Source organism: Rhinolophus sinicus, linkage group LG07, assembly GCF_036562045.2.
Source record: "Rhinolophus sinicus isolate RSC01 linkage group LG07, ASM3656204v1, whole genome shotgun sequence".
NCBI classification, from domain to species: Eukaryota; Metazoa; Chordata; class Mammalia; order Chiroptera; family Rhinolophidae; genus Rhinolophus; species Rhinolophus sinicus.
Window position 1 is genome coordinate 54,017,864 of NC_133757.1, and position 24,448 is coordinate 54,042,311.

Below are 24,448 nucleotides of genomic sequence, written 5' to 3' on the forward strand. Positions count from 1 at the left end.
ACTTGGAGCCCCCTCCTGTGAGAGGACTGTCGTTCTGATGCCGGCCGTGCTCCCCGATGATGCTACACTTGCTCTGTGCTATGCTCTACACTTCCTAGGATTTCTCTCCATCAATGGCATCCGTGACCCAGGTGGCCTTCTGTCCTGCCAGCCCCTATGGGGAGGGGAAGGGCAGCTCATCTTCCCACCACCGAACCCCAGCTGGCCAGCTGCTCTGCTCTGCCTCAGAGCTTTGTCTCAGCTGAGGAGAGGCCCAAGGCTTTGGGCCAGTGCCTGGCTCCTAATCCAGGCTCCTTCAGTTTCTGCTCCTAAGCATTAGGTGTCAAGGTCTCCTCCAGCCTCCTGAGAAGTCCCGTGTCCAGGCTCCCAGAGTTGGGGTTTTACTCAGCCTCTGCAAGGCCAGGAGTGAAGTCAGCACGGATGTCTGCACAGAAGGGGCCCCAGCGATCATCTTTGGGGGCCCAGATGCCGAGTCCAAGGCCTCATGGCTGGAGGTAAGTTAGCTCTGCCTTTCCTGAATGATCAGAGCCTGCATGAGACAGACACCAACCTGGGGCAGAGGCAGGTGGCTGCGCCCCCAACCCCCACCTGATATCTCAGCCTGGGTTATAGATAAGCACCAACCCCATCTCACTGCTGCTTGGCAGTGTATCCCAGGTTCTGCCGTGCAAGGTCTCAGTGCGTCCAGAAAGAGTACGTTTTTAAAAACATACCCATTTTTAAAAGGTGTAGTGGTTTTTACCTTGTAATTATATAATTATTAATTATAGAATAAAAACAAGTTTCCCATAGAAAATTTGGAAAATACAAAAAAAAGTCTAAACAAGAAAATAAAATGACTCATAATGCCACAAGTGCAAGCTGGTTAGGCTCTGGCACCAAAACTGAACTCTTTAAAAGAAACCATTCCTCAAACACGCAGTCCCCCGCCCCCCACTTGCCAGGTAAGTGACAAAATCAGTGCAATAGCTGCCTCGCTGAGAACAGCATGGAGTCTGTGCTGTCAAGGAGGTGGTTGGGTGCACATGGCAGAGGGGTGCGCCCTGGGTCCCAGCCCACTGCACCAGCCCCTGCCTCCTCGCAACTGCCACAGCCCCGCAGAGCCCTACGACTCCAGGGGCCACAGGTGAGGTAACAGGGCAGGTCCACCACAGCGGAACTCTGCCAGCAGGAGAGGACCAGGGAGGCCCCAACACCAAGTCTGCCCCCACTGGCCGGGCGACCGCAGCAGCCTGAGGCTTGTCCAGAACACTGCCCTCAAGCTCCTCCCAGCAAAACAGAGCAGAAGAGGGGGGCTCTTCTGCTGCCTAGGCCTCAGGGCGTTTAATGCAGCAGCCCTGGCTTCGCAACCCCCTTTCCCAGCTTTCCCACCACTCTGGCACATGGGCACTCTGGCCCACGCAGGCCGCATTGCTGAGAGCCCCGAGAGCCCTGCAGTGCTGGGTGGCACTGTGACAGCCCCCACTCCCGCGGGGCCCTCCTCCCCTGGGGCCGGGGCTGGGCCCTGCCCCCTTGCAGACAGAGCCCGGACTGGGAACACTGGGGGCCACTGATGTCCGTCAAATCCCCTTTGCCTTTCGAGGCCCCGCCCAAACCTGCAGACCTGGATGGGAGCACATGAAGGCAGGATCCCAGTCGTAACAAATCAATCACCTGGCTGCAACCACCAGCCATGCTATGCTGGCTAGACAGACGGACAGATGGAAAGATGGGCGGATGGTCACACGGGAGGAAAAGGAGGGAGTCAGAGAGAGGCTGACTTAGCAGCAGGACAAAGGGCTCTCGATTATCACCACAGCAGGAGGGGACCTCACGCAGCAGTGAGCACACACCCCCACCCCCACATGCTGCAATGGAAACCAAGTGAAATACAGGTATCTTCATCAAAACAAGTTACAGAAATTGACCTTTATTTATTGTACTAAAGTTGGTTTACCTTTTGATACAAAGTCAGGTTTTAGTACAGAAAATCCCAGTCTGTCAGAACAGTACCTGCGCACACTGTACCATCACAATCCCACTCTGTCTGCAACAGAGAAACAGCCCAGAGGGCGTGCGAGTGAGAACTCGAGACAGCCTATACAGTTTGTCTTAGTTGTCTGAGCTAGAAAACTTGTACCTGTAAAACAAAGGGCAGCATTGAGGACTGAAACGTGTCTCTTTTTGAACAACTGTGCAAGAAAATATATCCCTTTTTAAAAAATGTCAGTATGGCTAAACTACAGTCTAGTGTCTAGAATTACAAAGAATAAAATGAAATCGAAGATTTCTTGCTAGTACAATGAAATGTCAGGAACAGTATTAAAATATAGGTCCTACCCCAGTGGTACTTACGCCGAGCCCGGTACAGTACCTATTATTAACAGGATGCACAGTTGCGGGAGGAGCCACATCAAATCTTCAGCCAGAGACAATCCAGCATCAGAAGTGCAAAAAAAAAAAAAAAAAAAAAAAAATCTCGAACAAAGACACCCTCCTGGAGTACTGTTCATGCCGTGAGTGCTGTAGCCAAGACTCAAAAATCCCGCTCTTTTTAGATTTTTGACAGTGACACTAATCGTTATGCTTCCCAAAGACTCTCCAAGTTTGAAACACGAATGTTTTCATATCCGAAAGAGCTGATGTGTCTGCCCCACTCTTCAGAGTTTAAGAACTACCCTGCAAACATTGCACTGATAAAGGCCGTCGTATTTACAGAACCTAAAGAGGACCCAATGGCATGCATCGGCCCTGACTTCACACCCTGCCCGGAACTAGCTGTGTCATTATGAACCATGAGGCTCCGACGGACCAGACAGAACGCTGAAATGATAAACACAGACGGAGAAGAAATGAGAGGACGTGGAAGGCAGAGGGGAAGTCTGAGACAAGTCTGTAAAACTGCCAAAACTGCCGCTGGCAAGTCGGCCCCACAAGGCACTGGTTCTGCCACCACAGACATCTAAACACCTGCGGTCGCGAGTCCTTCCAGGAGAGGTGCCATCAAGGGGCAGAAAGTCTGTCAGAGCTCTGGTCCCACCAACAAGAACCTTCTACAGCAAAGCAGCCCCAATGAGGTTCCAGAGTTGTTTTGCTGAAAACAGGAACAAAACCAACACCAAAGCAACACAGGGGGGTCAACAGAGGGGCAGGGACTGGGCACCGACAACATGGGGCCGTTCAAGTAAACATAAACAACCAAATACTTAGAAAAGGCTTGTAAACTTGTGGTCTGAAAGGTTCTCTTTGCAGCATCTCTGATCAGCTGGCTAAACAAAGGTTGGTATTGAACCCCTCTATCAAAGTCTTTTGTGTTTGTTTTGTCTTAAAGCACACGTGTGAGGAAGACAGTTTGCTGGGCTGGGCCGGGATCCCATTCGTCTGCGGCCCTCTGTCTCAAGGAGGTGCTTCCGGAGTCCTCGTTCATGGATCCTTCCCCTTCACGCTTATATACAGACAAACTTCTATTTTTAGTCACTGAAGAGCTGAGCCAGCTATTGACACGGCTAGACAAGCTGCAGCCATTTCACAGCACGGCGCTCCCCTACAGCGGGCAGGCTGGAATCCACAGGACTTTATTTTGCTCTTGATTGACCATTGCCAAGATCTGACTGCAAATGCTCGACAGGGCTCCTCCCTGGACGACCCCTGCAAAACAGCCCCCAAAACACACACATCATTGAGCTCAGGGTCAGACCCCAGGTTTGAGGCAAATAAATACATCCTTTACTCTTTCTGTTTCTCTGCCTGTTCTGAGCTACTGCCCATCTGTTCCATCAGCAAGAAATTGAAGAAGGATAAATAATGACGAATTGAATGCAAATGACTTTGGCTTTTTACATGTCTCTCTGGTCAGCTGTTCAGTACGATGCTGAAAATAAGGGCTCACATGAAGGCCGGTATCAAATTCTGCCAGGCTTCCCCAGCCCATGTAACAGGGCAAGCAGGATTTAACCCCTGCATCCAATGCGAGGTTGCCTAGTCTTGCAATGGAAAGCCGTTTGCGGGTGTGTTGTGATGGTCCAATCCGCAGCAGAATTCTATAGGAAACAGGTGGATTTAGGAGCCGGGCATCAGCGGCCCAGAGAGACTCCCCAACAAAGATGACGACACGTTTCCAGCTATGGCCCAGCCTTGCACTGCAGGCTTTCAACACCATGGGTCCTGCAGGGCACTCAGTGTGCCCCAGGGAACAGTGCCGGTAGAGAAAGCGTGCCTGGGCTGCTTGCCACAAGGTACGTACAGAAATCAACGGGAGTGGTCAGAAAGTGCTATGGAAATGTGTCAAAGTTACGGTCTGTCGAGTCTAATAAAAAGTCAAGGTTTGTATTTGTAAGTTTTGGAGTTTTAAATTTTCATTTCTCTAGTAATTTAATGTATTTAACATATTGGTCTGTGATGGACTGGAGATTAAAACACATACAGAATCACCAAGGTTGATTTTGAGACCAACTACTGCATGAGAAGCAGCAAAACAGATCCTAACTCCCCCTACAAGTTAATGAAAATCGCTGTCTCCGCCTCTCTGTGACCACAATGTGATCACAAATGACTGATTCTATGGAAGAGATGGAAAGCTAGTCAAATGCTAGCCAGGAACGGGAGCCATGCTTCTCTTGGTTTGCTTTGTTTCAAAGACCAGAGGTAGTAAGCACGCAGCTTTTCTTCACCAAACTTCAACGTAAAAGTGAGCTGCCCCGGAGGGTGCTGGGGACAGAGGGTCACAGCCACCACCACTGTGCTGCCCACCTGGGAACACTGCAGCTAGGCTACTTGGCACTGGTGCTATGGGAGAGATCTGCCACTGCACATGTAAAAATCTGGGTGCACAAGGCCAGACCATGACCTGAGGCCAAATGAGTGAAGCTCACCTTTCAACCTGTAAACTTTCTGCCATTGCCCTGTGCCTGCAATCACAACACCCGTAATGAAAGTGCTTATGACGGCCTTCCCCAGGCTTCCAGGAATCATGGCTATTAGCCCTTCTAACAACGCCACCTTTGGGACAGCTGTTTCCACCCTGTGGCCTGCTGCTCCGCTTCAGGACATACACGCACCTGTGAAGTACCGACTGTACTCCTGTTCGATCTTCTGAGCCGCCTCAAACTGCTCTTTGCAATGTCGCTGAGTCACCTTCTCCTTCAGGTAGATGGGGTCTCTCTGCTCCCTGTCGGGACATCCAGAAAACCAGGCTGAGCCTCTCTCCGCCCCAGGCCCTCCTCTTTCCTTCCTTTGTCCAGAGTAACAGGGATCTCCACCGCCATGGGGGCCCCATAGGCCCCCCCACCCCCGTAAAGTACAACAACAGCTGCAGGCCCCAGGGGGAGCTCTGGGCAGAAGGAGGAAGGGGGCGCCTCAGTGTATACACATAGAGAGCAAACACTCCAGCAGCCCCCAAGTGCAGGTACCAGAAGCTTGGAAGCAGAGAAATGCAGAAGGGAGGGGGACCTTAACGAGCTGTCGGTCCAACCAGGACGGAAACTAAAGCTCACTGAAAGCAAAGGTTCATCCGAGTCACAAGCCTGCTCCCGACAGAGCTGGACCTGGCCCAGGCCACCTCGTTCCTGTGTCCTTGTAGCACCAAGCTGAGAAGCTGGGGAAGGGGCCAGGGGGGCTGGGGAGACGGGAGGGGTGCTCTGCAGACAGAGCTGGACGTACCTGAGGCACTGTGGCAGCGCCCAAACAGGGCGGAGGGCGGTGGGGAGGCACGGGCTGTGCTGGGTTAACACTGCCCGACTCTGCACAGGAGACAGGGGCTCGAGGCAGAAGGGCCGTGCCGGCACACGCTGCAGATGCCCAAGCCGACAGGTGTGGCGTTCTCCCCCCGACCCCCACACCACAGCAGCCCAGCGGGGCCCGGCCGAGCCCCAGGCACCTACTTGATGTGCTTGGCGCTCTTGTAGTGGATGAAGATGACGATGGGGTAGATGTGCATGTGGTGCAGCCGCTCGATGGCGTGGGCGCCGATGTCCAGCAGACAGTGCCGGTTCTGGGGGGCGGGCAGCCAGTGAGTGCCCGGCGCAGGCCTGGGGGGCCGGGCCTCGGGCACAGCGGGGCCCTTCTGGGCGCCTCCCACCTTTCTCTGCCACCGATGGGCCCCACGTCTCACCTCACACTGCTCTGCCTGACTCCCCACGGTTCTACCCGTGAACAACGAAGCAAGCCGTCTTCCATGAAGACTACACGGGACAAACCATGGGGAAAGCTCACCCGCAACATCGCTGCCCACAAGCTGTCAGCTCAGATGGGGTCGAGGCTGGGAGCAGGGCTGAGGGGGCTCTGGACGGCCACCTAGAAACTTCCTTTCCTGCCTGTGCCCGGACCTAGGGAACTTCTGAAAGCACTACTCCAGCCTGCCCTCAACTCTTACTTCTGTCAGACGGAGCAAATGAGAAGTCAAGACTCTCAGAAGGGCCTGTGGCAGGGAAGGGGAGTGTCTGCCTTTGCATAGCTGTGACTGAAATGTGTACGGGGTCCCCTGAGCTTCCAGGCAGAGTGTGAGCCAAAGGAAGGCTGCAGGCACTGTGCCTGTGGGTCTCCCCAATCGTCAAAAGGTCCCGTGAGGGGGCCCAACCACTGGCACGCTTTCTAGCTTCCTGGGGCGCCCCCGGCTGAAGCTCGTCCACTCTAAGTGGGCCATCTACACTTACAGCTGTAAGAGGCCAACTCCTTCATTTAACAGGAGGAAACCAAAGCCCAAAGAGGTGAAGTGACAGCCCAAGAGGGATGGAGCCCAAGGAACGCCCAAATTCTCGAGGCTGCCTTTCCAATGTACCTTGCAGATGTCCCCACTTTTCCTCATGCTACCTGGCAAATGGACCCCAGAACATTCAAGAGCCTAAAGATGCACAGCAATGGCTCTTAGCCCTCTCAGGGGCGGGCCCTGAGGGAAGCTGTGTGCCCCGGCCCCAGAACAAGGCACACATAAAGCTCCCCACAGAAGCTCAGTGGATGCATCTGGGACCCGGATATAGAACTCTCTGTGAGAGGCCCTTCCTAGAGTTCAAAGCTCTTGTCAGACGTCCTTGGAGGGGGAGAGGTGACCCATACACAGGGGGACTCCCTGGGACTAGCTTCCTCTTTATGAAAGCAGAAGTGCACAGAAGCAACAGGGTCAACCCCACGCAGGCTCACGCACACCAGAGGACACCGGTGAGCTGGGGGACGCACAGGACACAGGCCCGAAGGCACAGGGCCCAAGGCCAAGGCCCCAACAGGCGCCTAACCCTCGGTCTGAAGCAACGCGTACCTTTTCGGTGATCTCTTTTATGGAAGCCACTGTGGTCACATCAAAATGGCCACTCCTCCGCTTGTAGTCGACAAACAGGCAGTCTTTGACGCCCCGCTCGATGGCCTGCTGGGACGCCTTCATCACCTCTGCAAAGCACAGACACAGGGATGAGATGCCCGGCACGGTGAACCGTTGGGGCCCGTTCTGGGGGAGAACACTATGCAGAAAGGCCATTAGGAACCCAGCCCTGCTGTCCTCTCTTCCGGACAAACCACTGGAAGCCAGTGCGGATCTGACCCACGTCAGGTGGGCTGTGAAACACCGAGGGATCCAGCCCCAGGAGACAGTGGACACGGACACGGGAGCGGCCTGGAGAAGGCCCCTTACCGAGGGGGCATCTGCAGAACTTGCCAGGGGCCTCGTTCACCAGCATTTCCTTCACCACATCCAGCAAAGGCCCCAGAACCAGGACAGGCCTCAGGGAGGTGCAGTCGACTTTCTGGACCCGCTGATAGGCAAGACTCGCCAAATCTGAAGGAGAGAGATGGGCAGTGTCACGGGACCCCGCCAGGCGTGGAGGGAAGAAGAGTGGCTGGGGACGCACCGGCACCCTGGCCTTGCCCACCCCCTTCACTCCACATGCCCAGAGCAAGGGAGAGTGACCAGCCCACCCCAGTTTGCCTGGGACCTGCCCAGTCCTAGCAGTGAGAGTCCCACGTCCCGGGCACACTAGGGCACGGTCACTCCTGGGGTCCAGCACAAGTGTCCCCCACTCCGTGAACACCCAAGTCGTTTCGGCACTTCCTTCTGCTCAAATTCTTCCTTCTGTGTCTGCCGCCTACTCCCCCACCCCCAATCCACTCTCTGATCTCTAGACAGGCAACCTCTGAGGCTGGGCAGGCACAGCCTCCCTGCAGGTAGCTGGGCATGTGACCCAGACCTGCCCAGTGTGGTGAGCAGAGGGGAAGCTCCCACTTCCTCGCCCCCTTTCCCATGGGTTGAAATGGACAGGACCAGGTGCTGTGAGCCACTTCTAACCCTGCAGATGAGGACGACCCTCAGGAAATGGCAGAGCACAAGACAAAAAGGACCTGGAAAATCTCCAGAACAGAGCTGCCTCCTTGGGACCAACTGCCAGCTCAGACTTGCAGATGACAGAGAAATAAGCTTCCTGTCACGCTGAGCCATGGCAGTCAAACCAATATCCCAGCTAATGAATGTAGTAAATCTCCCCTTCAACCAAAAGAATAGAAAGAGACGGCCCCAAACCAGCACAGGTGTCTTCTTGGCACCTCCCTGGTATGAGTCACTGAGCTGGCATCTCGGGAACACTTTAAAGATAGTACAAAGCACAGTCCTTGCCATCACAAAGCTCACACTCTAACCAATGTCACAAGATAGCACCACATGACAAGCCAGACAACCATACAAGAGTTGCCCAACAACTCCAGGCAGCAAAACAAGCAATCCCAAGGAAGGGGAGGGTTAAACAAACACTACGCTGCATCAGAGGATGAAGAGACCACCGGAAAGGCCCAGGAGGGAGGTGGGATGGGAGATGCACGCAGGTAGAGCACGGCAGGACACGGGGTGATGGTGATGGGGTGGGGCAGAGCTGAGGTGAGGGGAAGACGAAGGTGGGCTTGTGAGGAAGGGTCAATGAGAGGCCCGGCCCGGAAGTGGTATACCTGGACACAGCTGCACAGCAAGGTGTGACTAGGAGAGGTGGGGAGAGGGGACAGACAGTGCGGCTTTAAGTAAACACAGGTCAGTGCTAGGTGCAGCCTCAGTTTCGTAAAGATCGAGCTCGAGGGCAGAACTGAGGGGGCAGTGAGCAGTCTCTCCTCTTACCTCACTCCACCTGCAGATGTATTTTTTCGGATTGATGAATAGCCATGTACCTAGGCAGCTTTCTGCACAGCATTTCTCAGCCTGGGGACCTGCTCTGTTGCTAACAAAGCAGGGGAGGGTCTGGTGGCCACATTCGCTGCCCAGGAACACCCATGCATTTCCAGCTAAAGGCCTGGGGCAAAGAACTTCCTCCAAGAGGGATGGCCACATCCCGCTTTTAAAAATCAGCACACATAGAACCAAACATCCTCTCTGACACCTCTTCTCCAGTCCTGGTCCCCACACTTCCTCAGAGGTCACCTCTGTTATGAGCTGGAATTATATCCCTCCAATGTTTGTTACTCTCACATGTTGATTCATACATGCTCAGAAAGTTTTGAAAATGTTCGTTCAACAAAAATGACATGACACTGTAACTATTCTGCAACTCCCTTTTTCACTCAGTGCTGTTTCTAGAATGCATCCATGTTGATCCACACTGATCTCCGCTTTACCTTCTGAACACCCCACACGTGGATACATCGCAACCATTTCCCTGTTTAGGAACATTAAGTCACTACTCCCTCAACTTACTTGAACAAGGACCAAGTGACAACTGTTAACATTCCACCCTGCAGGTATCCAATTTGGAAGATTCCTGTTCGTCCCTGAATCACCTACTGCATCAGAAGTCCTCATCATGACAGAACACGGGGCTAGAGAGCATCTCACCAGTCACAGACTCCAACCAGAATCACAACGCCCAGAGAAAACATAAAACTTCCCCGCACTAGTAAATATACAAACAATGAATCTAGAAGTAATGTGACAGAGATGCATAAATCACTTTTAAATCTAGTATAGATATTAAAAACCAAAAGCATAAAGCAATCATAAATTTATGCTGATGAATACATTATTTAAAAAAAAACAGGCAACTGGCGTCATTAACAACAAAGTATGGGGGAGCAAAGATGTAAAGCAGAGCTTTTATGTGAGATTGAAATTATTAGTTTGAAATGAATTGTTGTGACTTTAAGATGTTTTATGTAACTGCAATGGTAACCACAAAGGAAATAATTATAAAATATACACAAAGGGAAATGAGAAGAAAACAAAAACATACACTACAAAAAAATTAATGAAACAGAAAAAAGGCAATAAAGAAGGAAAAGCTGGGCAAAAAAGCTACAAGACAGAAAACAAAATGGCAATAGTAACTCCTTCCATATCAGTAATTCGTTAAAATGTAAATGGATTAAATGCCTCAATTAAAAGACACGTATTAGCTGAACAGATTTAAAAAAACAAGACCCAACTATATGCTGTCTACAAAAGCTTCACTATAGATCTAAGGACAAACATAGGTTAAACATGAAAAGACAGAAAAAAAATATTTCCTGTAAATTGGAATGTAAAGAGAGCAGGGGTGGTCATACTTATCAGACAAAATAGACTTTAAAACAAAAACTGTCACAAGCAACCAAGCAGGACATTCACTATGTAACAATAAAAGGGTCAACTCTCCAGAAAGATACAATTTTAAGTATATATGAATATGTGAAGCAAACACTGACAAACTATACAGAGGCGGCAGCTGTGAACAACAACCAACTCCATATCTGTGTCCCGGATGTGACCTTTAACCAACCTTACTGTCCTTAGCAAGCATACCAAAGCCTTCTGGCTGATAACTATCTGTGTCCCTGAAACTTACACAATGCAGCTATCAATATTTCTGTTAGTAACGGCCAGGAATGGCATGACAACTGAGATAAACATCAAACTGATGATAGTACTAACCATAAACAACCATCCATCATCAAGACCACCAGGAGTTATGGCCCTGGGCGCGTGCTGCATCCTAGTCCCTTTATCTTGTCAATCATCAGTACCTGAGTTATACTCTTTAAAAAGTCCTGTAACAGGAGTGTGTAGTGGAGAATAATCTGCACAGATTGCTGGGTCTGTCTGCCCCCACCCTACATCCCTGGAAGTAAATTACCCGATAATCAATGCTGTTATAATCCATGGAGTTGCCTGCATCGTCCTTTGGGGTTAAGATACAGTCTTATCACGGTGGCCATTACACCTCTGCCCCACCATTGGACAAGAAGCGAAGGGGAAAATAAACAGCAACACAATTATAACAGTAAGGGACTTCAATACCCTATTCTCAGTTATGAATAGAACCAGACAGAAGATCCATAAGACACAGAGCTCTTCAACAGCACCATAGACCAAATGGACCGAACAGACATATACAGGACACCTCACCCAGGAACAGAATACACATTCTTTTCAAATGCATATAAAACATTCTCCAAGACAGACCACATGTTAGGACACAAAACAAGTCTTAACAAATTTAAGATTGAAATCATACAAAGTATCTTCTCTGACCACAATGGAATGAAACTAGAAATCAACAGCGGAAGGAAAGCAGGAAAATTCACAAATATATGCAAATTAAACAATTCCCTCACAACCAATGGGTCAAAGAAAAAAAAATCACAAGCCAATTTAGAAAATATCCGCAGACAAACGAAAATGAAAACACAGCATACCAAAACGGATGGGATACAGCAAAAGCAGTACTAAGAGGTAAGTATCTATCAGTAAATGCTGACACTAAAAAAGAAGGAAGATCTCATATCAACAACCTTACTTTACACACTTGAAGGAACCAGGAAAAGAACATACTATACCCAAAATTAGCAGAAGGAAGGAAATAATAAACAGCAGGGATAAATGAAATAGAGATTAGGAAAACAACTAGACAAAAAAAAAAAAAAATGAAATCAAGAGCTAACATTTTGAAAAGATCAACAAAGTTTGACAAACAGACTAATGAACAAAGGAGAGAAGACTTAAATAGCTAAAATTAGAAATGAAAGAGGGGACATTACAACAGACTTCACAGAATAAAAAGGATTTTAAGAAACTGTTATGAGCAATTATATGACAATAACTGGGACAACCTAGAAGAAATGACAAATTCCTAGAAACATACAACCTATCAAGACTGAATCATGAAGAAATAAAAAATCTGGGGGCCATCCCGGGGTCTCAGGAGGTTGGAGCTTGTGCTCCTAACGCCAAAGGCTGCCAGTTCGATTCCCACATGGGACAGTGGGCTCTCAACCACAAGGTTGCCAGTTTGATTCCTCGATTCCCGCAAGGGATGGTGGGCAGCGTCCCCTGCAACCAGCAACGGCAACTGGACCTGGAGCTGAGCTGCGCCCTCCACAACTAAGATTGAAAGGACAACAACTTGACTTGGAAAAAGTCCTGGAAGTACACACTGTTCCCCAATAAAGCCTGTTCCCCTTCCCCAATAAGAAAATCTTTAAAAAAAGAAAAACTGAACAAACTTGTAACAAGTGAGATTAGAACAGTAATAGAAAAACTTCCCAACAAAGAAAAGTCCAGGACCAGATGGCTTCAACAGAGAATTCTATCACATTTAAAGAAGAATTAACACCAATCATCCTCAAACTTTTCCAAAGAATTAAAGAGGAAGAAAAACTTCCAAACTCATTCTATGAGTTTATTCTGATTACTCTGATATCAAAACCAGGCAAACACACAAGAAAACCATCGACCAATATCCCAGATGAATACTGATGCAAAAATCCTTAACAAAATACCAGCAAACTGAATTCAACAGTATATTAAAAGGATTATATACCATGACCAAGTGGGACTCATACCTGGATGCAAGGACATTCAACACACAAAAATCATCAATATTATACACATTAACAAAATGAAAGACAAAAACCACATGATCATCTCAATTGATGCAGAAAAAGCATCTGACAAAATTCAACACCTTTTTATTACAAAAAACACTCAACAAACTAGGAATAGAAAGGAACCACCTCAACATAATAAAAGTCATATATGAAAAACCCACAGCAAGCATCATTCTCAATTGCAAAAGACTGAAAGCTTTCCTTTTAAGATCAGGAACAAGGCAAGGATGCTCTCACCACTACGATCCAACATACCGTATTTCCCCGAAAATAAGACCAGGTCTTACACCGTATTTCCCCGAAAATAAGACTGGGTCTTATATTAATTTTTGTTCCAAAAGACTCACAAGGGTTTATTTTCTGGGGATATCTAATTTTTTCATGTACGACAATCTACATTTATTCAAATACAGTCATGTCATCTTCTGGAACATCATCATAATGTACTAAATGTATCCATCTGGCTGACAATCTTAACTGGGGCTTATTGTCAGGGCAGGTCTTATTTTTGGGGGAACATGATAGTACTGGAAAGTACTTAAGTCACTGTGCCTAAGGCCTTAATTTAAAAAATAAGGAAGGAGGCGGCCGGATGGCTGTTGATTAGAGTGGGAGCTGTTGGCAACTGGGTTGCCGGTTTGATTCCCACATGGGCCAGAGAGCTGCGCCCTCCACAACTAGATTGAAGACAATGAGCTGCCGCTGAGCTTCCAGACGGTCGGCCAGATGGCTCAGTTGGTTAGAGCAAGAGCTCCCAACAACAAGGTTGACGGTTCAATTCCCGCAAGGGATGATGGGCTGTGCCCCCTGCAACTAAGATTGAACACGGCGACTGGACCTGGAGCTGAGCTCCGCCCTCCACAACTAGATTGAAGGACGACTTGGAGCTGATGGGCCCTGGAGAAACACACTGTCCCCCAATGTTCCCTAATAATAATAATAATAATAATTTTAAAAATAAGGAAGGAGGGAAGGGAGGGAAGGAGGAAACTGGCTGCCCCACCCCCTGCTGCTCACTGCCACCTCCACACCCTGAAGGGCACACAGTCTAGGACAGTGGACACACACCAGGGTCCCTGAGCAGCAGTCACAATAGCCTCCTGCTTTACAGGACAAATGCAGCCTTCCCACAAGGGCAGCGGGGACGTCTGACACTCCCTAATCTGCAGCCCCAGTTGGATGTTGTAAGAACCATTAACGGACACAAGAGTGAGGCCGGAAAAGGACAAAGATCTGCAGAGAACGGTGGTCCTTGGTCACCACCAAGTAGCCTGTAATAGCCTCCAAAACAAACCAGAGGCAACGCACTGAGCAGAGACTGCCTTCTGCCCATTCAATACCTGTCCTTCCTTTACTCTTTACTAGCAGAACGTGCATGACTAGCGGCCAGCCATCTGCCATCTAAAACCCTGCCAGTGACATGCACGTGGAGGTCGCAGGGTGGGGCTTCCAGGTAAGCTACTGAAAGAGTCACACAGCTGGGGCACACTTTGTTTTAGCTCTGCCCCTTCCTCCTGCCTGAACATGGACGTGATGGCTGGAGCTGCAAACACATGTGTGACCACGGGGAGACTTTGAGGATGGAAGCGACATCCTATGGATGGTAGACTGAAGACAGCAGCACTGCCATTCCAACCTGGGCAAAGGAAGCCTGTACCTCGGTTAAGTCACTGCTGTGAGGCTCCTGTGACTTAGCAAACCTAATCCTGAGAGCCCGCCAGAAGAGCGAGGTCAGCCACTTGCCTTCAAAGAGTGGAATGGAGTCATTGGAAAAGGTGTCCAAGGCAAGGAGGTCTTTCCCATCTTTGGACCCACTGCGTTTGTGCTTATGCTTCCTTCGAAAGAAGGATCTGCGAGCAGCCGCTGACAGCGTCTTCGCGGCGTTGCTGTCATCTTTCACTTCAGACATACTGAGCCTCCTGGAGAATTCTTGGTCCATCCTGTGGAGACAGGGAACGGCGGTGCTGGGACAGGCCACAGGGACCATCACCCGCCCACCCTGCCCACGAGGGACTCCAGGCTCTTCCAACACTCTTCTGCAGGTCGCATGGCTACTTCACCCACCCACGCCACCGAGGACCCCCGGTACTGCTGCTGTGGAAACAACACTATCACCAGTGCTGGGGACAAGCTCAGAGCAGGCCACAGTCTATATTCAGATGGGTGTCAAAAGGAACTGCTAGACAGTCTCCACGTGGAAACATTACAAGATACGCTTCCTGCCACAAAAAGGAATGAAGCACTGATTCACGCTGCAACATGGACAGACGTAAAATACTAAGTGAAAGAAGCCAGTCACAAAAGACCACATACTATATGATTCCATCCATACAGAAGTCCAGAGCAGGGAACTCTATAGGTACAGAGAGCAGATTAGTGGTTGCCTAGAGCTGAGGGAGGGTGGCAGGGAAGAGGGAAGGACAGGGTATGGGACAGCTAGAGTACAGGGCTTCTTTCTGTGATAAGAATGTTCTAAAACTGACTGTGGCGAAGGTTGCACACATCTGTGAGTGTACTGAACTGAACTGTACACCTCGGGTAAGTTGCACAGTGTGTGAAGCGTATCTCCATAAATGTGTTAAAAATGTTAGTAAAAGCTGTATCTCCAAGTTGCCTGGTGCTTCTCTGTAGCACTGACTCACGTGCAGCGTTGAACTGGGCCAGGAGCAGCTTTTCGGACAAGCAATCTTGGGAAAAGGTATGGACCAGAAGCGAAGACAGGCAGCAGGCGTCCTCCAGTGGCCGAGGCCCGGTTCCACACCATGACACGGTGCCACAGGTGCCACCCCCACACCTCCAAGCCCAAACATGGCGACACTCACACATATTTGCTGGGGATCTGTCCACGCTGGATCTTCTGGGCATTCTCGTCCAGCTGCCAGGCCATCCAGGACCCAAATGTGCCCTGGGGTAAGGTGTCATCAACGTAGAGGATGTCGTCTTTCTTAAAGCTCAGCTCAGGCTCCCCCTCTGCCAGCCGGTCGTACAGGGCCCTGGACCCGGGGATGGAGGGAACAGGATCAGGAGGCCGGTAGCTGCTGGAGGACAGCCACACCCCGGGCCACCAGGCGCCTGGGCTGCTTTCATTCTCTCTGTGGCCTTCAGGAATGTGAAGGCAGCCATGAGCGTGTGTCCCCACACACATTTCACACAGTACTTCCGGGCACTGTGGGCACACACTGCAGAGGAAGCTGCAGTCCTGAGTCAGAGGAAGATCAGGAGAGGAGCACAGCCCACAGGAAAACAGGGCTCTGCAGTCTCAAAATCCCCAGGCACCAAACCCTATACAGGCAGCCCATCGGGCCCTGTGAGCCCTCAAGCGTTTTTCTAAGTCACAAGCACCTCACCACAAGCTTGCGTTTGGGGCCCAAGCGATGATGACCACTGCCCCACCCTCTGGGAACAAGAACAGAGACATTTACTGGGAACAGTCTCCACCAAATGCCCCTCCCCTGGTCCCGAATCCCTGGAACCCTTGGCCATCGCACCTGATGTAGAAGCTGTCGCCAGGCAGGCCCTTGACCTTGGTGAATTCCTCAGGGCGGTACTGCACCTTCAGGCGGACGCCATCCTTGGGCTTCAGCATCTCCACGTAGACCTCCTCCACTGTCTTACTGCGCACGTCCAGACCACAGTACTGCCCAGGGATGGGGGACTGAGGTCAGAGGGCAAAGCCAGGGGAGGCTTCAATACCCATGAGTGGAGGGTGGTAGGATACGCAGAGATTCAACCTCCCGTTAACTGGGAATCTGCTTGCCTCCCCCCCGGCAGGCAGGCCGAGCACTCAGCCCAGTGTCTGGTCTACCCTCAACGGTATCTCCCAGGAGAAACCCTGTTCTGTCCCCTGCCAAGTAAGGGCCATTCAAAGCGCCACACTTCATTTTGCTGCTGTGTCTTGTATCTCTCAATACCTATGACCCAGCTCCCCCATCCAACGGGACACCCCGTGAGAGGGAGATGCCATTCTCCACCAGATCACAGTCTTGCTGCTGACAAGGGCGACGCTTCTTCCCTCCAGACACTAGTGCCCAAGCCGGGGCCCTGCCCATTTCCCCAGGACCCGCCCAGAGCATCCTGGCAGCATGCCACAGACAGGGGTCACCAGGTAAGACACTGCTCCTTCACCGCCTGTGCCACCTGAGATGGCAGGAAGCCTGACACACAGACAGAGTGGGGCCTGGCCTGCTGCTCGGCAGCTCAGAACGCACCTCGAGGATGAGGTCCCCTGGCACAAGGCCCTCGGGGCCCTTGGCAGGACTGTCGTCCTCCACCTCGGCCACAAACACACCGTGCAGGTTCCCACCACATAAATGCACTCCGAGTTCCAGCTGGGACTTTTTGATGAAGACGACTCGTGGCTCTGGGGTCTTCTTGTTGGCATCTCCCACCACCCTTTCAAGAAAGAAAATTCAGTTCCTCAATCATGCACAGGGAGGGAAGAGGACACAAAAAAAGACGAAACAGTGGCTAATGACCTAACCGTTTCTGCTAGCTCCCAAGTGTCACAAGGTCTCAGACCACAGGAAGCTGAACAGCTGTCCCACTGCAGGCTCCAGTTCTAGGGACTTAGCTTAGAGGCACTGTTTTTCCACAGAAGGGAGGTGAGGAGAGGAGGCAGGATGCTGAGTTTTGGCAAAGGAGAAAGCATGGCCGCAGGTGACAAAGCCCGTTGGGAAAAGAGTGGAAATCAACAGCCCTGCTTTCTGGTCTGGCTGTCAATCATATACCTTAGGCTGTGTCTCTCCCACCTGGATTGCACCTGTTTTCCTAACCTTGCTCTGCCTAAGGAAAGTTACAGCCAGTCCCAATGTCCAGAGCACAACGTGTTCACCAAATGTTTACTGAGCAGCTTCAAAGATGCAGGGACTGTGCTAAACCACGAAGACGGACCCCCTGCCATGAAGGAACTCACAACGCAGTGAGGGAAACTGAAATGCTGGCAATAGACTGAGTGAAGGAAGCAGGACAGCAATGGAGTCTGAAGAAGGGGACCTCAGGAGAGAAGCCAGCTAATGGTTACAATGTACCGGCAGGTAAGTTCCAACGTGACGGACTCTGGTGCAGAGAACACAGAGCTGCCTCATTCTTGGCCAGTGCCCCACCGTGCCAGGGCAACGGCTCCTTTCAGGACTGCAGCCTGACTGCTGAGTGCCCCGGCCGTGGGCTCTCTCCTCTCCCCTGCAGCTCCCGTATGTGCTCTGCTTCTCCCGCCCACATAAAAGCCGATCCGTCCTGCTGACTTCCCTCCACACCCACCTTTTGCACAGCTAACCCCTGCTCATCCTGACTTAGCTGTCACCGTCCCTCGCCACGCTCCTGAGTACTCCATCTCGGCCTGTACTGCCCTTCCCAGCATGTGCTACATAAGCCTGGCACTGGTTTGTCCACCCTGCAAACCCAGAGCTCTTTGGGAGACACCCAGGGCTTGGCTGGGTGATCACTGTGGAATTCTGTCTGAAGACCAGAAAATGAGTGAATGAGAAAAGGAGGTGAGAATGAAGAGGGAGAACTAAGAGCAACTCATGCGAAAACAAGAGAGAAAAACAAAGCAAGAAAGGAGAGGAGGGAGGAGGGAAAAAAGAATGGCGTGCTCCCCCTGCCCCCCAATTCCTGCCAGCCTGGTATGGTCTGCAGCACAGGCTGACACTGGCCTTCAGAGGATGCGCTCAGGCCAGGACTGTGACTCGCCTCGCCAGTCAGTGAGAGGCTCACAGCACGCGTTTACTGACCTGGAGCTGGGGGCACTCTGTTTGGCTGGGGGTGTGCCGGGACCCTCGTCCTGCTCCATCAGCGGGTCAATGACAGAGGGGTGCTCCGGGGTGGTAGCCCCGCTGCCCTGGACAGTGGAGTGGGCGCCGGCAGGATCCAGGTGGGAACTGGGGGTGGAGGACAGGAAGAATAAGGAGCAGCACGCAGGCCTCAGCAGCCGGGAGCCTCTCCAGGGGTGACCAGGGCTGGGCTGTGACAGGGCCCAGGTCACACGGCTCTGCGCCCCGAGCCCTGAGAAAAGATGCCCCCGGCGCTTGGACTCTGGTCATCCCCCCTGCAGGATCGGCCTGTGCTCTCCTCACTACCTGTCCTTAACCCGGGATCCTCTGCGAAGGTCACCTAGAGGACACATGAATTCGCTGTGCCTTTCCCTCTGTTTGCGCTCCCGTCGCTGAGCTGTACAGGGCTGCATGGCAGGGGCACATCTTACCCCTCTCTCATCTGCCCTTAACTCCCAGCACAGGGGCACATACGCGCAGTGTCTGCTTGTGGACAGGTGCTGTGTGTGTGACTCCCACCTGGGCCTCAGCTCCTGGCTACCACAGCCCCACGCGGGGGCCTCCTGTGCACAGGGGGACCCAGCCATCTGTTTCAGGAGGAGACATCTTCTCTCTCTATGTCCTTTCTCCAAAACCCAGGGCTGGTTACCTCCTCTTTGGGGAGCAGAATGCCCAGAACTGGCAGCTGGCAACCCGCGCTCCCTGTGGTGAGCCTTGCACCTGCGGCACTCGGCGCTCCACCCGCAGCCCAGATGGCCCCCAGGGGCCCAGGCCCTCACCTGGACCGGGAGTGGCTGCTGAGCTGGTGCATGTGGGGGTTGTACTGGGCCAGGATGGTGATGGTGTCACACTGCTGCCCGATGATGAGCCGTGCCTGCTGCTCTGTGGCGCTCCGTAGGTTTATGCCATTGAACTAGGGAATACGCAGAGCGGGCTCAGTGACATGGCGGGGGGCTGGGGACGTGGGGAGCACTGCTTTTCCACACCAGGGAGGCGAGGAGAGGACAGAGGGCGGAAAGCAGTGCAGAAGGGCCGCTCCCGCTCACCTCGAGTAACTGATCCCCATACACGAGGCCAGCTTGGTGAGCGATGCTGCCCCCGGTCACCTTGGAGACGTAGACACCGCCCTTCTCTCCACTCACGATGGAGATGCCCAGGGGCTCGGAGCCCTTCTGCAGCTTGACGTGGCGTGGCTCTTCCATGTAGGGCCTTGGAAGAGAGATGACAGTTTGGGGGACTTGGACCCAAAGGAAAGCTCTGGGGAAGATGTGAGGTCAGGCATGCAATCAGCTACACAGACACGGCCAGAGAGCACCAGATGCTCCTGTGATGACCCAGATGGATGGGAACACAATGATCCCACCTTTGTATGACAGTGATACCGATCCCCGCAATCTCATGCGACACAATCACGACACCACCAAATGGACAAGGACGCACCATCCCAAAGACACAGAGAAGGAATGGTTCATGTGAACTATAAAGCACTGATGTACACAGGAAAAAAGCACGAAGATTTTTATAAGGTGAGAAGAGTTCCCTCAATGTGCAATTTACAAAGTCGCAGTAGGGTCTAAAGATACCCTCTTTCAAGAGAAATTATTCTGAGATGACATTCACCCAAAAAGAGACAATATAACCTGTCAGTTTTTATATTTACCAGTACATAGGGTGACTGATGTAAAATGATCATGAGAATTAAGCTATTGCAAACCCAAGCCATTAAAAAGGGGAAGCAGAGGCTCGGAGCAAGGCGGCGACCATGCACTTGCTGGTCCAGGGGCAGCCAGGGGCACGAGGGGCTCAGGCTGGGGCCTCATTTCAGGCCAACCTCAGACTCCTCAGGGAGGAGGACCTGGGCCTGGCGGCCATGGGCAGTCTCAGAAGGGATCTGTGGTGGTGGAGACATCTGGAAGGTGCGAAAGGTTAGAAAGAGAGGGATGCTCAGAGAAGGAAGACAAGCACAGACGCCCAGGACATAACAGACAGAAGGACAGCCAAGTGACACCGAGCCATCCCAACAGGACTGCACTTCACGCTGCCCCGAGCTCTTCCTGTTAGGACGAAATTGTGGCCAATCCCGAGGAAGGACCCGTAGGGGTGCCATCTCCTTGGGCTGCCCTCCAGAGCACATGGGTAGGGACAGATCCAAGTGGAAGGGTGAAAGGGAAGGTGGGCAGGCAGAGGTCAAGCCCCTGAACCACCCCGCCCCGCCACCCAGAGGCACAGCAGTCTTGAGCGCGGGCTGCGTCCTCACCACTCGGTCCAGTCCTCTGGGGATGGTGAAACCAATTTACTTCTTGACTTGTTTGCCCTCTGAGGCCCTCCAAAGTGCTCTCCCCTTCCCACACGCACCCCCTCTGACCCTTCCGCTCAGATGCATCAGTCAATGGCCTGCACCCTCTGTCACTTCAAGACTCAACACATATTAGAGTTCAGGGCAGTTTAGAGTTGAAGAGCCCTCAGTGAGGAGTCACCCCAACACCACCCTCATGGCCCAGCCCAGGAGGATGGCATTGAGGCCCAGAGCCGGGTGGGCACCGGCCGCCTCCCCAGAGCGGCCCACAGGGGTAGCAAAGCTGCTTTCTGACCTAGGGTTCCTCATTCCCCACCGAATACCCTTCCCTCTGTTCCGCCTCCAAACAATACCCCTGTCTCAATAAAGGAGCAGGTACCTGAATCTAATAGGAGCCATAAGACGAAGCAGTTACGAATGATATAAATCAGGATTTACTGACATGGAAAGATGCAGAGGACACACTGCGGCTGAGAAGACAGGTTGTTGGGGCAACACACACGCCAGGTGACCCAAACCAGAGCAGCGTCACCCTGGGATCAACTCAGCCAGAACTCTCCAACTCCCGCTGCTTCTACCCAGGCCTTCCCCTCAGCTGGGCGCTGGCCTGCCACGGGGACACACCAGTGCCCAGGTCCCGCTCACCTGTCTTTTCTCCGCTCCCCGAGGGCCACAGGGTTGACAGCAATCCTAGGCAGGGTGGAAGCTGAGGTCTGGGACTGGCTACAAGAGGACAGGGTGTCGACGCTGAGAGGCGACTGTGGAGGTGTGCTGCATTCCGAGTGCGACAAGGAACCTGCAGGAAGACGTGCGGGGTGATGTGAGTCCTGGTCCTGCATCTCAGCTCTCCAGCAGCCAAGACCCAGAGGGAGGGAGACACGATCCAGACACACAGCCCATGCCACGGCCACACCACATGGCCCTGAATTCAGACACTGGGCGCCGTGTGGCCTTTCTATCCCCCATGTCACTAGGCCTGAGGCTGCGCTCAGTCAGTGCTTCCTGACTGGCTGACGTGAGGAGGCCAGTCTAACCGTGCCCAGACCTTCCACCATGAGGACAGAGCGAGACAGCAGGAGGGGAGGGGAGTGCTCAGAAGTTCTCACCTCTGTCAGAGCCCACGACAGAACGGGGATATCGCGGCGTTGAGGGGATCTTAATGCGTTCTGCCTTGAACTGCAAGTTGCTTGAAGACCCTAATGGTTCCATAAAGGGACGAAACGTGAGGACTGTGATTAAACACCCCACCTCTCACGCCTCACCACCACTTCAGTGGTCAGCAAAGACGCACGGTGTGACAGAATGCAAAGTGGGGCCCGGCCGTTTAACCCCGAGGGGGCCGAAACGTGAAACAGGCGAGGAGAGCAGATGTTTAATGCCCAGTATTTGAATTAACAGTACAGGCCCAGACAGCTCTCACTTTTAGCTCCGGAACAGGGACAGTAACCAAAGTGACAGAAGCAGCTGTGCACCTTCTCTCATGAGCGTGGAAACAGTGACATTAGAGTCTCGCTAAGAGGTAAGTGCTAGACTCTGCTCTGGGCTGCGTTTCCCATCAGTGAACAGCAATATGGACTCCCCTGGTGACCGAAAGCTCTGGGACAGGAAGCAGAGCTCCTGGGCCAAGGGGTCATGGGGAACCACCACAGGGCCAATAGGAAAGATAAAGAGACTCAGACGGCCATAGGAAATGGCATGAGAGCTGACGTGGGCCGGAAGGGGAGGGCAGGGTGGGCAGGCCAGCGGGAGGTCTGAGCGTGAGGACGCAGGTAGGGATGGAAAAGGGTTGGTGCCTTACGACGGCGAGAAGACCCTAGCAGAGCAGTTACCAAGGCGGGCGCTGGAGGGCAGCGAGTTGGACCCGTGGGAGGCTCTCATCTCAGAGTAGTCACTGCAAGCCCTGTGGCTCAGGTCCAGGCTCAGGCGTCCCTGGTGCTGGACACTGCGAGAGAACCAGACAGGTGAGGGCCCGGTTGGAAGACCAGGACCAGACACAGCCACTGGGAGGAAATACAAGGGACGGGCCTGGGCCAAGGCCTGCTTGGGCAGCGGAAGGGAGGCCCAGAAGCCACTGGCTGTCAGCTGAGGACAGCCGCCTGCCCGCAGCTGTGCCCAAAGGGGACATCCAACGAGGGTCCTGCAAGTACAGAAAGGGACACACAAACAGAGCGGAACTGGCACATCTACTGCAGCCTCAGCTGGGGTTAGGCTCACTAGAGGAAGGGCTTCTGCAGGGAAAAGAGGTTCTGAATCCTCGGTGGGCCTAGGCAGGTGGAGCCTCTTCTCCGGGGTGGGCAGGGGGAGGCCAGACGGGCACTGAGGACCTTAGAAAGGGATGTGTGAGCGTTACTCAGAATGTGCCTAGGAAACCAGAGGGCAGAGGGCACAGGGATTGCTCACATCAGGCCCAGCGACGTCCTTTTCCAGCTGCACAATGAGACCACGTCTCTTCCCTGCCTAAAGCCCTCTCCACTGTACTCAGAATAAAGCCCAAGCTCTGCATTATGGCCGCAGGCCCTGCAGGATTTGTGCCCGACGACCTGGGCTTGCCTCCTGCCTCACAATACCTTTGCCACGCTCGCCCACTCTGTCCCAGGAGCCCACTGCACTGTTCCCAGGTGCCTAGGCCACAGCACCGACAGCCTTCCTTCCTGCAGACTCCGCCCCGAGTCTTGTGCAGCTGCCCTCTTGTCAGCCTTGTGGTCACAGCAGCACCCCCCATCAGAAGGCCCTCCCCATCACCCAATCTAACTCTCCACCCTCTTCCAAGTCACCTAACTTTGTCGCCCTGTTTTATGGTTTTCAGAGCGACTCAGCACCACCTGGTATCCCTCTGTTCACTGTTTTTTGTCTGCCTCCCACACTTGAACACAAAGGCCATATCAGAAGAAGGTTGCCTATTTAGTTCTCCACTGTATCCCCTTGGGAACTAGAAGAGTCCACAGCACGTAGTAGGTGCCCAATAAATACTTGTCAAATAACTGAATGAATGAGAGTGACCTTGAGCTACTCCACTCACTTTTTAAGGCACAGTTTCCTCGTCTATAAAACAGAGACAATAACAGTCTTTAGGCCTAAGGTTGCTGTGGCAATTACACAGGTCGGAGCACAGTGCCTGGCACGTGACCTCTGAGGCATGGCTAGTATCATCACGATCATCTTTCCTTAAATACATTTTCAAGCCCCATGTTGGTGAACCAAGAAAGCATCCTTAAAGTTCACTTTCCTTAGGGCCCCCGAGCTACTCAAACCAGCCCCTTCCCAGATAGGCAAGGAAGCCTGTCTGGCCTCTTTATGTACCAGGTGGGCTTAGGTGTCTGGGGTGCAGAGAGGTGGGGGCACATACCTGGGCTGCAAACCCTGTGGGCCGGTCTCTCTGGGGACGGGTGGAGAGCTGCAAGGGCCGATCCTGTGGCTACGCACGGTGTAGATGGGGTTCCTCAGGATGGAGCTCACAGTGGTACTTGGGGTCATGCTCCGGGGAACGGTACCTAGAAGTGTGCTGGGTAAGAACAATCGTCCCAAAGTACCCAGCCAGCCCTGGACCTGTGCAAGCCTCTGGCCTTTCTCCATCCATAAAATGGGA

The 24,448-nt window shown here is 52.5% G+C and overlaps 1 protein-coding gene across 8 annotated transcripts in view; it reads right to left on the reverse strand.

The window, feature by feature from the left end:
* Positions 1–1,893: 1,893 nt before the first annotated feature.
* Positions 1,894–24,448, reverse strand: part of DLG5 (discs large MAGUK scaffold protein 5) — a 115,252-nt gene continuing 92,697 nt past the window's right edge. For 5 of the 8 annotated variants that reach the window (XM_074339668.1, XM_019745958.2, XM_019745960.2 and 2 more), the window contains 17 exons: positions 24,209–24,353; positions 22,692–22,804; positions 21,969–22,058; positions 21,508–21,658; positions 20,398–20,475; positions 19,613–19,775; positions 19,346–19,479; positions 18,528–18,674; positions 17,007–17,190; positions 16,287–16,435; positions 15,621–15,791; positions 14,542–14,738; positions 7,598–7,741; positions 7,229–7,356; positions 5,859–5,968; positions 5,037–5,146; positions 1,894–3,627 (listed from right to left, as the gene is read on the reverse strand). In XM_074339668.1, coding sequence (XP_074195769.1) covers positions 3,524–3,627; positions 5,037–5,146; positions 5,859–5,968; positions 7,229–7,356; positions 7,598–7,741; positions 14,542–14,738; positions 15,621–15,791; positions 16,287–16,435; positions 17,007–17,190; positions 18,528–18,674; positions 19,346–19,479; positions 19,613–19,775; positions 20,398–20,475; positions 21,508–21,658; positions 21,969–22,058; positions 22,692–22,804; positions 24,209–24,353 — 2,318 coding nt within the window. In that variant the 3' untranslated portion in view covers positions 1,894–3,523. The remainder of the gene's footprint in view (positions 3,628–5,036; positions 5,147–5,858; positions 5,969–7,228; positions 7,357–7,597; positions 7,742–14,541; positions 14,739–15,620; positions 15,792–16,286; positions 16,436–17,006; positions 17,191–18,527; positions 18,675–19,345; positions 19,480–19,612; positions 19,776–20,397; positions 20,476–21,507; positions 21,659–21,968; positions 22,059–22,691; positions 22,805–24,208; positions 24,354–24,448) is intronic. The other 3 variants (XM_074339671.1, XM_019745959.2, XM_019745957.2) reach the window with 1 other exon arrangement.